At 30.6% G+C, this 13919-nt stretch overlaps 4 protein-coding genes across 8 annotated transcripts in view; 3 read left to right on the plus strand and 1 right to left on the minus strand.

The window, feature by feature from the left end:
- Window positions 1-13919, plus strand: part of LOC127714277 (tereporin-Ca1-like) — a 210999-nt gene that overhangs the window by 175184 nt on the left and 21896 nt on the right. The gene's annotated exons all lie outside the window — the stretch shown is intronic.
- LOC127714279 (tereporin-Ca1-like) overlaps window positions 1-13919 on the plus strand; it is a 398353-nt gene that overhangs the window by 162968 nt on the left and 221466 nt on the right. The window lies entirely within an intron of this gene.
- The window catches only part of LOC127714271 (uncharacterized), a 213790-nt gene that overhangs the window by 13730 nt on the left and 186141 nt on the right, over window positions 1-13919 (minus strand). The gene's annotated exons all lie outside the window — the stretch shown is intronic.
- On the plus strand, window positions 988-11496 carry LOC127714268 (UDP-glucuronosyltransferase 2A3-like). 4 transcript variants are annotated; one of them, XR_007987669.1, is made up of 3 exons: window positions 988-1097; window positions 4681-4738; window positions 6596-6873. XR_007987669.1 is itself a non-coding variant. In XM_052220328.1 (3 exons), the coding sequence occupies exon 3, from the start codon at window positions 9938-9940 to the stop codon at window positions 11468-11470; it is 1533 nt and encodes a 510-aa protein (XP_052076288.1). In that variant the 5' UTR covers window positions 988-1097; window positions 4681-4738; window positions 9934-9937; the 3' UTR covers window positions 11471-11496. The 4 variants fall into 4 exon arrangements, 2 of the variants coding, with proteins under 2 accessions (XP_052076288.1, XP_052076289.1); XM_052220328.1 differs by lacking the exon at window positions 6596-6873 and adding an exon at window positions 9934-11496; XR_007987670.1 differs by lacking the exon at window positions 4681-4738.

Consider the following 13919-nt stretch of genomic DNA (forward strand, 5'->3'; position numbering starts at 1 on the left):
ATGTTCATACCCAGAAAATATCGTTTTAATCGTTATATTCACACAAAGAGAGGGATTGGTCGAGTGGTTTGAGTAGTCGAACAACATTATCATTAGTCTGTCAACACTGCGACACGGGGAAGGTAAACTCGACTCTAATCGTAATTGACTTGGATTTTCAGTTTTCCTACCGAAGATCGATGGTTCTCTCCGGCCACTTCAACTTCCTGTGCCAATGAAAACTGACCGCTATGAAAAAGCTAATAGTGCTAAAAGTGGCATTAAACACCATTCAAACAATCAAATAATCAATCTCCTTATTCATGTTATTACAGATTCATAACTTATTTTCTTGCAAATTCACACCTTCAAGTCAAGCGAATTCTTTTCTCTTATCCCAACTTTTTTTTTATTCAACAACATATTGCAATGCTGCTGTTAATGACCAAACAGCCTATTGTTAATGCGCATCAAGTAATGCAACTTGGTTGTGACATAAAAGTTCTATGACGTTGTTTCTAGCCATGCAAAAAACGTCAAATTATAAAGTCCTATTTCACGTTTTTCACGGATTCCGATATGGTGTACGCGTAAAAATACGTTTTGCAAGGAAAGTTGAATTAAGCGTCGCACTAATATCTAGTGAAAATTAAACACAAATGGATTCATCATATTTTGTTCCGAAAATCATGAAATACCTTCACACAAATTTTAAGGACAAATTACTGATAGAACTGAATAGACTGTTTGGTCTTTAACAATTTACCTCACTAATCTAGCATTCTAGTGAAAGGTCACTGTATTATTTACCAGAAATTCAGGGTTACTCTCTGGTAAGCATGATGAGCATTTTATTACATTACATCTAAATCAAATCATATTATATCATTTTCAATCATGAAATAATAAAATATTTATGAAAATACTCATTAATCGATATATGTCATCTAGCTTGTTTAGTAAAAGTTGTTTCCGGAAATAGTTAATTTTCCGTTATCAATTAACTAGTATCATTTTGAAATCTCTTCCTGATTCGGAAATCACACCAGTTTTAATGTTGATTTAAAATATGATTATGAGCTATTCACCAAGTATGCCTAAATAAGAAATGCAATATAGTAAGTTTGATTTTTTAATAATTATAGTATTTAATATATTTTTCTCTTATTTAACAATACATACTGAGGATAAAGAGTACCGTTATCAATCCACGCTTGTCGATGATAGGTAAAATAATTTCTCTAAATCAGTTCCGGACATATGATTTTATAATGTTTTTAACTTTTTATCTTTTTTTTTGCTAGATTATACATTTTCAAACGTAAAACTTATTACAACATTTGACAACGTTATCAAGTAGACATTTATACTTCGTAGGTTGTCTAGTTGCCTGTATTTTATAACTGTACATGCATTCTGCTTTAAATACAGAATATACATCTAAAGAAATTATTGTTTTCTGTTCAGACATATAATTGCCTTGTATATACAAAACATAATTATTGTAATCAAATAATTAATTCCATAGTATTGCTTGTCATTTATTTATAATACAATACTAATTTGTTTTAATGTTAGAATATTATCATAAATATTCAGTTTTTCAAGGAGTTTTTTAACTTTACTCAATAAATTATCAAGAAAGTGGCATTTAAGAAATATGTGATCATAATCTTCAGTGGTGTTGCAATGATGACAATTTGAAATATTCCAGATCTTCCACTGTTTTAGTAAAACTTTACAAGGTAGAATAAAGTGTAGCAATTTCCAACGGAAACTTTGTACTTATTATCTTTTATATACATGTAATGATGAATAAACTTTAACATATTACACAAAAGACTCTTAATGAATTCAAGGTTAAACATTGTCTTCCATGTGTAGAAACCAACAAGTATTTCAATTTCATTCTAAATTTATATGTTATAAATTTTCCTGGTGTCTACATTTTCTACATTTTCTTTATTATTACAATTGTTATTAATATATATTACATAACTTGTTGTTACTTTAATTTTAATTGAATTTTCCTGTTGTAAAATATTTAACAATTCCTTTTGAAAATCTTTCTTAAATTGGCAATATTCTGACATTGTTATTTTGTTTTTTTTTTTATTTTAAGCTTTTAAAAAAAAAACGATTTTCTTCTATATTACCATTTTCATCAATAATGTCACTAACATAGATAGATAATGTTGCTATTTATCCAGTTTTGAAATAAAAAGCATTTATTTTTATATTAATAAAATGATTTCCCCAAATAACTTCTTGACGAATAGATCTAAAGTGTTTTGGCTGCTGTACTTTTTTATGAGTTATCCATGCTCTGGAATAGAATCGATATTATCAATATTCATATGAAAGATAAGGAAATCTTTTCCAAACTTGTTAAAATAAAATATTAACCAATTATTTAGATCTCCAGTAATTAACCTTTTGATTCACCCAATTTTGATAGATTCTATGTATTTATCTATGATAATCATTTTTAAACAACCGTCTAGTTTTTCAAAGCTTAGTACTGTACATTTAACTTTTTCTCTTTTGCTTTTCAATAAACAATTATTGTAAATATTTTTTTTTAAATTCAACAATATATTCTTTTTCAATATGTGAAACAGATGCTAAAATAGTAATATTTGGTTTAATCAATGATTTGACAACTGTTATTTTGCCTATCATAGTTAAATGCATTTTCTCCCAATTCCTGATAATCGTTTCAGATTTTTCTATTTGCTTTTCAACATTAAAAGCAAAAAAAGAGAGACAAAAAATACCAATGGGACATTCAAACTCATAAGTCGAAAATAAACTGATAACTGAGCTGAGCTAATGAAAATGCTATTAATTTTGTATCAACATTTGATAAAGTAATTGGTCTTTAATTATCTAAACAAAGTGGATAATTTTTTTGTATGGATAATTAAAGGCAACAGTAGTATACCGCTGTTCAAAAGTCATATATCAATTAAGCGAAACAAATCCGGGTCACAAGTCAAAACTGAGGGAAACACATCAAGTATAAAAGGAAAACAACGGAACAACAGAAACATTTAACTGCAACAAAACAAACGCCAACATACATAGAAACGGACTATTTGATAACAACTTCCAAATTCCTGACTTGGTACAGGACATTTAAGAAAAAAATGGTTGGTTGAACCTGGTTTTATGATTAGCCAAACCACAGAATAACAACGGACACTTCCCATGAATTTACGACAATACACCAGGACACCACGCACGAATTACAAACTGTACGTCACACGATTGTATCAACGCCACAAAAAGTGACGTATTTTTAGACGTTAATATTATCACAGGTAATTTCTAAAAATAGAATATATTTGTTTTATTGAAGACCTGTACGAGAATATAAAATTTGGGATTGAGTTTGTAATGGTGTTATTTCATGTATTTTCTAGCCATGACAAGAATATTAAAATGGAATTGTGTTTGTAATGATGTTATTATTTGTTTTTTCTTACAGTGTCAGTTTTTTTAAAACAAAACAATCCCGTGCATATAAATGCTTTAAACTAAAAATCATATAAATGAAATAGCTGATAAACTATCTTAACTTTAACATACGTATAGAAAAAAGAATATCATAACTGTAATATAAGGTAAGATCATGTAAGACCAAACAGTAAACACAATTGAAAACAAACAACTTTAATCAAAAACACTATAGACGAACCACAAGTAACTCGACTCTACTGACAAATAAGACATATCTAAAATGTATCAAAAATGCAGAATTCAAAAAAATAAGACATATCACAATATCAAAGCAGTCCTTCTAGTATATGTAGTATACTTAATTTCAAATTCACTGGGATATATGAGATTTAAGTGCTGACTGAAATATTGGTTATTCAGTGATAGGACATCATCAATATATCTGATAAGAGAGATAACTCCTAAAAAAGGCAACAGTAGTATACCGCTGTTCAATAGTCATAAATCGATTAAGAAAAAAATAATTTCGGGCCACAAGCCAAAACCGAGGGAAACGCATCATTTATAAGTGACAATATATTTGGTAAGAGAGATAACTCCTAATTTCTGAGAAGTAGTTTTTATATAAAAAAATTCAATGTGCATACAATTAACTCCTTTAATTCTTCCCAAAACATGCAAAAAGGTCTATAAAATTTTACGCTTAATCCATCAATTCTAGTTGCTTTGTTCAATTTCATCTTAAAAACTGAATCCGTACATTCTTCAATAGGTAACCTACCCTCCATAATATCACTCTCTTGTGTCGTTAATTTAATATAATCAATGTATGTATCATTAATATAATCATTAATAAATTTTGAATCTGGATTTTTACTTTTTCAAATACCTTTTAGAATTTTTTGGATGATTCTGTTTGTATCACTCCTTCTTTATCCCTCAGAGCAGTTATAGTTCTTTTTGTTTGTCTAGTTTTTTCAAACCCCAAAAAGAATTTTGTATTTTTTTCTCTTCCTTCTATATGTTTTACCCATTTAATCCCCGACCTTAATTGAGCTCCTTTTGTTTTTATTTCATTTATATATTTTTTTTAATTTACTTTCATTATAAATTAATTCTTTTTGAAAATTTTCTATTACCTCATCCTTACAATGTCGGTTAATATTCTCATTTAATCTTTTAATCGTATTTTCCAATACATGTATTTCACTTATGTTTTGTTTTGCTTTTCGTTTACAGTATGCAATTGTATGTTCTCGCAATTTTGAATAAGTCCCATTGATGTCCAATATTCTTGGTAAGTTTTGTTTTATTTTTATATAGTTGAATTAGGTCATTTATTATTATTTTTATGTTGAATATTGCATGTTCCTTTTCCATGATCATGCATTTATCAGATGCATTAGTCAGATAGAATCAAATACTTCCAATTTACCAATATTTGACGAAGGGGCACATACGCCATATGCTGATCATGAAGTCATAATTTCTAATGTGTTTATTCATTCAATAATAAATAAGATATGACGTAATACATTTATTTTTAGTGTCCTTTTAAATAACTGAAATCTTCGATATTTTTGTGATTTAAGACTAATCTAAAAGTGAATTTAGCATACAAATTGTTATGTCATCTATCACATTGTAACTACAAAATAGATAGAAAATATTTAGAGTTGTTGAATTTAATACGGTTAGCGATCAGGAAGTTCCAACTTCAATGATGACTACGTGCTTAAACGTGATTGCCTTGACACAGTTCTTGCATATCAATGAAATTGATTCATTTTAGTAAATTTGTCCCTTGAATATGTCACAACCATTTTCATAAACTTATAATTGTTATATAATTTGCATATCTACAAATACAAATGTGATTAACCCGTTAGAATTCCTATCCCTGATTAAGCTTCGGAACTACTTTCTTAACCTACAGTGCATTGAAATAGAAATTCTTCATGTACAATTGTTTGCCACTTGTTTCATATTTAACACAATATTTTTATAGCATTTATTGTTGGATATATCACCCTGCAATGCCTGAAAAATGTTTTGGTTCTTTGTCATCATTTAGCTGTTTTAGTTTTCTCCTGATGTGAACATTTATTTTATTTTTTACAACTGAATTTGGATGAAATGTATAGTTAATTTATAAAAAAAGTTTCTAAATTTATAAATTATTAAAAGACTTAGCTTTTCAATTCCCACGGCAACTTTTACCTGAGATGGATTTGACTGTTATTGTTTAGCTTTTGTGACCCTATAGCCCTTCAACTCTTTCGTTTCTTATACGTCTTTGATTTCCAATATTCGGCATTGAGCGTTCCTGATGAAGCTAAATCCAGAGAAGTGCTTAGAACGCATGCAATTTATGTAGTGTTGTTTTCATTTTTTACAGCTCTGGGTCGACTATCAATCCACAATTATATAATCAGAATAGTTTTTAGTACTTAACACTGATATGATTTATCGCAAACCTTTCTAAAATTGTTCGTTATAAATTTAGAAGTTATAAAGAAACTAAGGATTCAAGTATCTTCCGCAATATTCACCATAAATTGTTTTGGCTATTTTTTATTAAATATTTTTGGTCCTTTAGATTTTCAACTGTTTCGATTTTTCTGTAAAATCATTGGCTTTCAAGTATTTGGAATTAAGAGTTCCTGATGAAGGTAAATCCAGAAAAATGCTTCGGACATTTGAAATGCACAAAGTTTTAAATTCATTTATTGTGAAATGCTATGTCGCTATTTAGGAACAATCTTGGGTTGTCTGTTGGTTTTGTCTTTCTGTGTTGGTCCCTTATGCTCATATAGCTCATCAGATATTTTTTACTATTCTCAGCTTTCATTTTTTTTGGTCGTTTCTGAAAAGTCCGGAAAACGCTTCCATTTAGTGTGGATTTTGTACCTATCAATTCGAATATTTGAAGTTGGTTAGATCTCGAGATTTCCTTGACATCATATGTCCAATAAAGAGTCGGAAGATACCAAGGAAATATGGAAAAGTCGAAGACAAGTCGATTATCAGTTTCTTTGATTTCAGGTAACATATTATCAGTAAATGAAGTTTTTTTTAAAGCCGATTTATTCTTATATTTTGTCTGTTAAACAATAGTTTATAGATATAATTTGTTTTTTGATAATTTTTGCAGCAAAATGATCGCCAGTATTTTGTACCTTAGCAGCCTTCTGTGTCACGTCATTATCGAAACTGATGCCAAGAAAATTTTATTCCTAATGGCTCAATCAAAAAGTCATATGTTGCCGGCAATACCTGTTGCCGAGGAGATGGTAAAGTTAAACCATACAACTACTTTTGTGGTAGCAGCTAGAATGAAAGAGGCGTTGGAATCAGAAGGCATTAAACTTTCACCTTCTATCATTGCAAAGAGTTTTGATAACTATTATTATGAGGACATTATTCGGGTAACACTTGTGAGAAACTATCTTAACTTTAACATACGTATAGAAAAAAGAATATCATAACTGTAATATAAGGTAAGATCATGTAAGACCAAACAGTAAACACAATTGAAAACAAACAACTTTAATCAAAAACACTATAGACGAACCACAAGTAACTCGACTCTACTGACAAATAAGACATATCTAAAATGTATCAAAAATGCAGAATTCAAAAAAATAAGACATATCACAATATCAAAGCAGTCCTTCTAGTATATGTAGTATACTTAATTTCAAATTCACTGGGATATATGAGATTTAAGTGCTGACTGAAATATTGGTTATTCAGTGATAGGACATCATCAATATATCTGATAAGAGAGATAACTCCTAAAAAAGGCAACAGTAGTATACCGCTGTTCAATAGTCATAAATCGATTAAGAAAAAAATAATTTCGGGCCACAAGCCAAAACCGAGGGAAACGCATCATTTATAAGTGACAATATATTTGGTAAGAGAGATAACTCCTAATTTCTGAGAAGTAGTTTTTATATAAAAAAATTCAATGTGCATACAATTAACTCCTTTAATTCTTCCCAAAACATGCAAAAAGGTCTATAAAATTTTACGCTTAATCCATCAATTCTAGTTGCTTTGTTCAATTTCATCTTAAAAACTGAATCCGTACATTCTTCAATAGGTAACCTACCCTCCATAATATCACTCTCTTGTGTCGTTAATTTAATATAATCAATGTATGTATCATTAATATAATCATTAATAAATTTTGAATCTGGATTTTTACTTTTTCAAATACCTTTTTAGAATTTTTTGGATGATTCTGTTTGTATCACTCCTTCTTTATCCCTCAGAGCAGTTATAGTTCTTTTTGTTTGTCTAGTTTTTTCAAACCCCAAAAAGAATTTTGTATTTTTTTCTCTTCCTTCTATATGTTTTACCCATTTAATCCCCGACCTTAATTGAGCTCCTTTTGTTTTTATTTCATTTATATATTTTTTTTAATTTACTTTCATTATAAATTAATTCTTTTTGAAAATTTTCTATTACCTCATCCTTACAATGTCGGTTAATATTCTCATTTAATCTTTTAATCGTATTTTCCAATACATGTATTTCACTTATGTTTTGTTTTGCTTTTCGTTTACAGTATGCAATTGTATGTTCTCGCAATTTTTGAATAAGTCCCATTGATGTCCAATATTCTTGGTAAGTTTTGTTTTATTTTTATATAGTTGAATTAGGTCATTTATTATTATTTTTATGTTGAATATTGCATGTTCCTTTTCCATGATCATGCATTTATCAGATGCATTAGTCAGATAGAATCAAATACTTCCAATTTACCAATATTTGACGAAGGGGCACATACGCCATATGCTGATCATGAAGTCATAATTTCTAATGTATTTATTCATTCAATAATAAATAAGATATGACGTAATACATTTATTTTTAGTGTCCTTTTAAATAACTGAAATCTTCGATATTTTTGTGATTTAAGACTAATCTAAAAGTGAATTTAGCATACAAATTGTTATGTCATCTATCACATTGTAACTACAAAATAGATAGAAAATATTTAGAGTTGTTGAATTTAATACGGTTAGCGATCAGGAAGTTCCAACTTCAATGATGACTACGTGCTTAAACGTGATTGCCTTGACACAGTTCTTGCATATCAATGAAATTGATTCATTTTAGTAAATTTGTCCCTTGAATATGTCACAACCATTTTCATAAACTTATAATTGTTATATAATTTGCATATCTACAAATACAAATGTGATTAACCCGTTAGAATTCCTATCCCTGATTAAGCTTCGGAACTACTTTCTTAACCTACAGTGCATTGAAATAGAAATTCTTCATGTACAATTGTTTGCCACTTGTTTCATATTTAACACAATATTTTTATAGCATTTATTGTTGGATATATCACCCTGCAATGCCTGAAAAATGTTTTGGTTCTTTGTCATCATTTAGCTGTTTTAGTTTTCTCCTGATGTGAACATTTATTTTATTTTTTACAACTGAATTTGGATGAAATGTATAGTTAATTTATAAAAAAAGTTTCTAAATTTATAAATTATTAAAAGACTTAGCTTTTCAATTCCCACGGCAACTTTTACCTGAGATGGATTTGACTGTTATTGTTTAGCTTTTGTGACCCTATAGCCCTTCAACTCTTTCGTTTCTTATACGTCTTTGATTTCCAATATTCGGCATTGAGCGTTCCTGATGAAGCTAAATCCAGAGAAGTGCTTAGAACGCATGCAATTTATGTAGTGTTGTTTTCATTTTTTACAGCTCTGGGTCGACTATCAATCCACAATTATATAATCAGAATAGTTTTTAGTACTTAACACTGATATGATTTATCGCAAACCTTTCTAAAATTGTTCGTTATAAATTTAGAAGTTATAAAGAAACTAAGGATTCAAGTATCTTCCGCAATATTCACCATAAATTGTTTTGGCTATTTTTTATTAAATATTTTTGGTCCTTTAGATTTTCAACTGTTTCGATTTTTCTGTAAAATCATTGGCTTTCAAGTATTTGGAATTAAGAGTTCCTGATGAAGGTAAATCCAGAAAAATGCTTCGGACATTTGAAATGCACAAAGTTTTAAATTCATTTATTGTGAAATGCTATGTCGCTATTTAGGAACAATCTTGGGTTGTCTGTTGGTTTTGTCTTTCTGTGTTGGTCCCTTATGCTCATATAGCTCATCAGATATTTTTTACTATTCTCAGCTTTCATTTTTTTTGGTCGTTTCTGAAAAGTCCGGAAAACGCTTCCATTTAGTGTGGATTTTGTACCTATCAATTCGAATATTTGAAGTTGGTTAGATCTCGAGATTTCCTTGACATCATATGTCCAATAAAGAGTCGGAAGATACCAAGGAAATATGGAAAAGTCGAAGACAAGTCGATTATCAGTTTCTTTGATTTCAGGTAACATATTATCAGTAAATGAAGTTTTTTTTAAAGCCGATTTATTCTTATATTTTGTCTGTTAAACAATAGTTTATAGATATAATTTGTTTTTTGATAATTTTTGCAGCAAAATGATCGCCAGTATTTTGTACCTTAGCAGCCTTCTGTGTCACGTCATTATCGAAACTGATGCCAAGAAAATTTTATTCCTAATGGCTCAATCAAAAAGTCATATGTTGCCGGCAATACCTGTTGCCGAGGAGATGGTAAAGTTAAACCATACAACTACTTTTGTGGTAGCAGCTAGAATGAAAGAGGCGTTGGAATCAGAAGGCATTAAACTTTCACCTTCTATCATTGCAAAGAGTTTTGATAACTATTATTATGAGGACATTATTCGGGTAACACTTGTGAGAATGGCACAAGGTTCAAAAATTGAATCGCAGGTGAAATGGTTACAAGGAACAAACGCTCTCTGTCACGAATTTATGAATGATAAGAAATTGATAAACAAATTAAAAGACCGGAAATTTGATATTGCTGTTGTAGACTACGCACCTGTTCTTTGTTTCACTATTATGGCGTATAAACTTGATCTGCCATTTGTCTCTTTTGGTGCCTTCATAGATCCAACCTTAAATCGAGTTCCATTGAACCCAGCTTTCACGCCAACATCTTTTTCTGCATTCAATGATAAGATGACATTCTTGGAGAGTGTTTGGAATACGCTGCGATATCTTTTGTTAGTCGCTGCTAGACCTGCAGCTCCAACGTTAGAGAACCTGGCAGTCAAGTATGTCCCAGAAAAACCAGCTATTTCTAACCAAGAAGCAAAACAAAAAGCTATGCTTTATATACACGACAGTGATATTCTATTTGATTATCCGCAACTGTTCCCGCCAAATGTAATACTTTGTGGCGGTCTTGCTGCACATCCGTCGAAAAAAGTATCAAAAAATCTCGACACATTTGCATCATCAAACAAAGGCTTGGTAGTTGTTTCTTTTGGCAGTATTTTCAAAACATTTCCGAATAATACCTTCGGGAAAATGATTGAAGCTTTTAAACAAATATCTGATCTTAACTTTGTGATTCGACAAGGAGATACAGAGGAGACAACAGACAATATTTTGAGACTTCCATGGATCCCACAGAACGATTTACTCGGTCATCCTCGTACCGTTTTATTTATAACACATTGTGGCAGAAGTGGAAGTATGGAGGCTATCTACCACAGAATTCCTGTTATTAAAGTTCCATTAAGTATTGACCAACCTTACAATGCGGGCGTTATGGAAGACAAAGGTTATGGTATTAAGATGGATTTACATGATTTTTCTACTGAGGAATTAATTGCCAATATCAGGCAAGTAGCTTTTACCGATAAGTTTAAGCGGAACATAAAGCAAGCATCGGACATATTTCACAGTCGCCCACAGACCCCTGCAGAAAGAGCAGCTTATTACATCGATTTAGTTGCCAAACATGGTGACAAACATTTTCGACACTTTGGGTTAGATATGCCTTGGTATTCGTTTTATCTTTTTGAAGTTATGTGCTTTCTTTTGTTAATGAGCATTATCTCATCTATTGTTATGTATTTAGTGTTTAGGAAATGTAGAAAATATTCGAAAAACAGAACTGTAAAGCATAAAAAAGAATAAGATAACTATAAAATTTCAGAAACAGGTCTCTTTAAGTTTACAAATTAGTATTAACAATTATTAATGTTATATGGGCAAATAGGTCTAGATGTCGTTTTATGTTAGTAGCTCATATCCCTTATATATTAGCTACAGTTTGCATTGGTGATAGATCCTGATGTAAGCAGGCTATATTAGCAATCGCAGGCCAATAAGTCGTTAACAAGATCTCCCCGTATAACCAAGACTGGTCCTCTATTGGGTCTCACTTCCGGCTTTCTGATTTGTCCAGTTGCTCAATCATTTTAGTAATTGTCCCGGTATATATTATTTGTACTTGTAAAAAAAGAAAACAACACGTTATTAATTTAATGCGTCCGACGCGCTTTTCTGGATTTACCTTCACCAGGAACGCTCAAAGCCGAATATTTGAAAGCCAAGTATGTATAAGAACCGAAACAGTTGAAGAGCTATACATGTATGACCAAAAGTACCTAAAAAATAGCAAAATTCATCTAAGGTCAACTTTGCCTGAGGGAGTTGAAACCAAAGTTTCTATAAAATTTCAAAATTTATAAACGAACAATTTCAGAAAGATTGTAATATATACTTTGATACTTGAAAATCGTTACCTGCCAATGGAAAAAGGCATGTATTACTTGACATAAAAATGATAAATATATCAATTACATAGACATGACAAACATCAGGGTTGTTCTCGCAGTGCGAGAAATTAACATTTTCTATAAACCGGATACTGGTTTGCTCAGGTTTCAAACGAGAAGCACACGGCGTGCGATATTTCCGCTATTATTAAATATTTTGCCTCCATTGATGGAAGATTTGAAAAATGATATTTTTTTACCTTTTATTTCCTAATCGCAATATCAGCCTGTTTTTTGTCTACCTGAAAACAAATCCTAATTTAAATTATATAGTACATGTATACAGAGGAAGAAAGTAAGTTTATTGTCCCCCGAAGCAACAAATATTTCTCAACGAGAAGAAAACCTGTAAAAAATAGAATTTTCTTATATTGAATTAGATTTTTTTTTTTGGAATTCGTGACTAAATAAATTAAATAAACGAGTAGAAAGAAAGACTTCCAATTGAGCACCTGGTTGTCGGAATAAGCAAAATACACCGGTAAGAGGTGTTCAAATGGAGGTCGATAAACTACATTTTCAAGTAACCAATTTAATACTGCAATTGGTATATTTGAGTAGACAAAATGCATTATACTACGCCTAAATATCGAAATACACTATTTGCCAATTCCGTTATTGGCCCTTTAATTATTTGTACATATAAATATTAAAAAATATTTGGAAAAAATCCTTTTCTTACGAACCTTAGTACACTAATGACACGCTACGACTAGTCTTGTGAGTGTTTCCTGTATCATTTCTTCAATATTTTGCACCAAAGATATCCGTATTTGTAGCTTATTAACTAACATGACTTAGTGACTGTATACATTGCCTTCCTAAACGACGTTTTGTCTTCGGCTTGTTACTAGTACGCTACATAACGCAAGAAAGATTTTGGTCAGGAATTTGGACAGGTTTATTATTTCTCGTTGTTTTCAATTAGCGGTAGTTGACGTTTCTTTACAACTAGCAAATGGAAACACTTTGTGTTAAAGGTGAAATTAAAAGAAGCAAACCAGTAATCGGTAACTGACAAATATAAAATTCGTAATGAAATGTTCACTCTTCCGTGAACCGTAACAATTTTACTCCACCATAGTAAGAGCACCTCGTATATAGGACAATGTGTGCTAGATCAGATAATGTGATACTTTAATATACAGAGTAGAGAAATGACAACTGTCAATAGGAGTCAAAATAAATGATCTTCAAAAGAAAGTAGCTTTTCCCAGACATCAAATTGCTTTTTTACACTCGATCGTTATCAACAAATGGTTTGTCATAAAAGTTGATAGCTAGTACTTTAACGGTTGTAATATCAAAACACATAAGACGGAAACACTCTTATCAGGGATCAATACCGTTGCAGTAAAATCTGAAGTAGTGAAGCAAGCAATTAGAAAATATAATTAACATTGTAAAAAGAAGAAGCTGTGGTTTAATTGCTTATGATACACCAGCGACAAAATGACGTAGAAGTTCGCAACTATTGGTCACCGTACGGTCTTCATCAATGAGCAAAACTCAAACCCCACAGCAAGCTATATATAAAAGGCACCAAAATGACAAATGTAAAACAATTCAAACGAGAATACAAACGGCCTGATTTATGATCGAAACAATAAACAAAAAAACAAATAAGATAAACAATAACAAACGACAATCACTGAATTACAGGGTCCAGTCTTTGGACAGACACATATATAATGCATTAAATTTGATTTATCGCACGAGAACAAGTTAATTTCATCGGATATCATTTAAGCTTTCAGTGGCAGCGGTCATCAAACTAGATGAAGGGTTTAAATACATATTTATCT

This window comes from Mytilus californianus, unplaced genomic scaffold (genome assembly GCF_021869535.1).
Source record: "Mytilus californianus isolate M0D057914Y unplaced genomic scaffold, xbMytCali1.0.p SCAF_9, whole genome shotgun sequence".
Taxonomy (NCBI): domain Eukaryota; kingdom Metazoa; phylum Mollusca; class Bivalvia; order Mytilida; family Mytilidae; genus Mytilus; species Mytilus californianus.

Excerpts from the sequence above, each read along its gene's own strand:
- LOC127714268 (XM_052220328.1), top strand. The coding sequence starts at position 9,938 with ATGATCGCCAGTATTTTGTACCTTAGCAGCCTTCTGTGTCACGTCATT.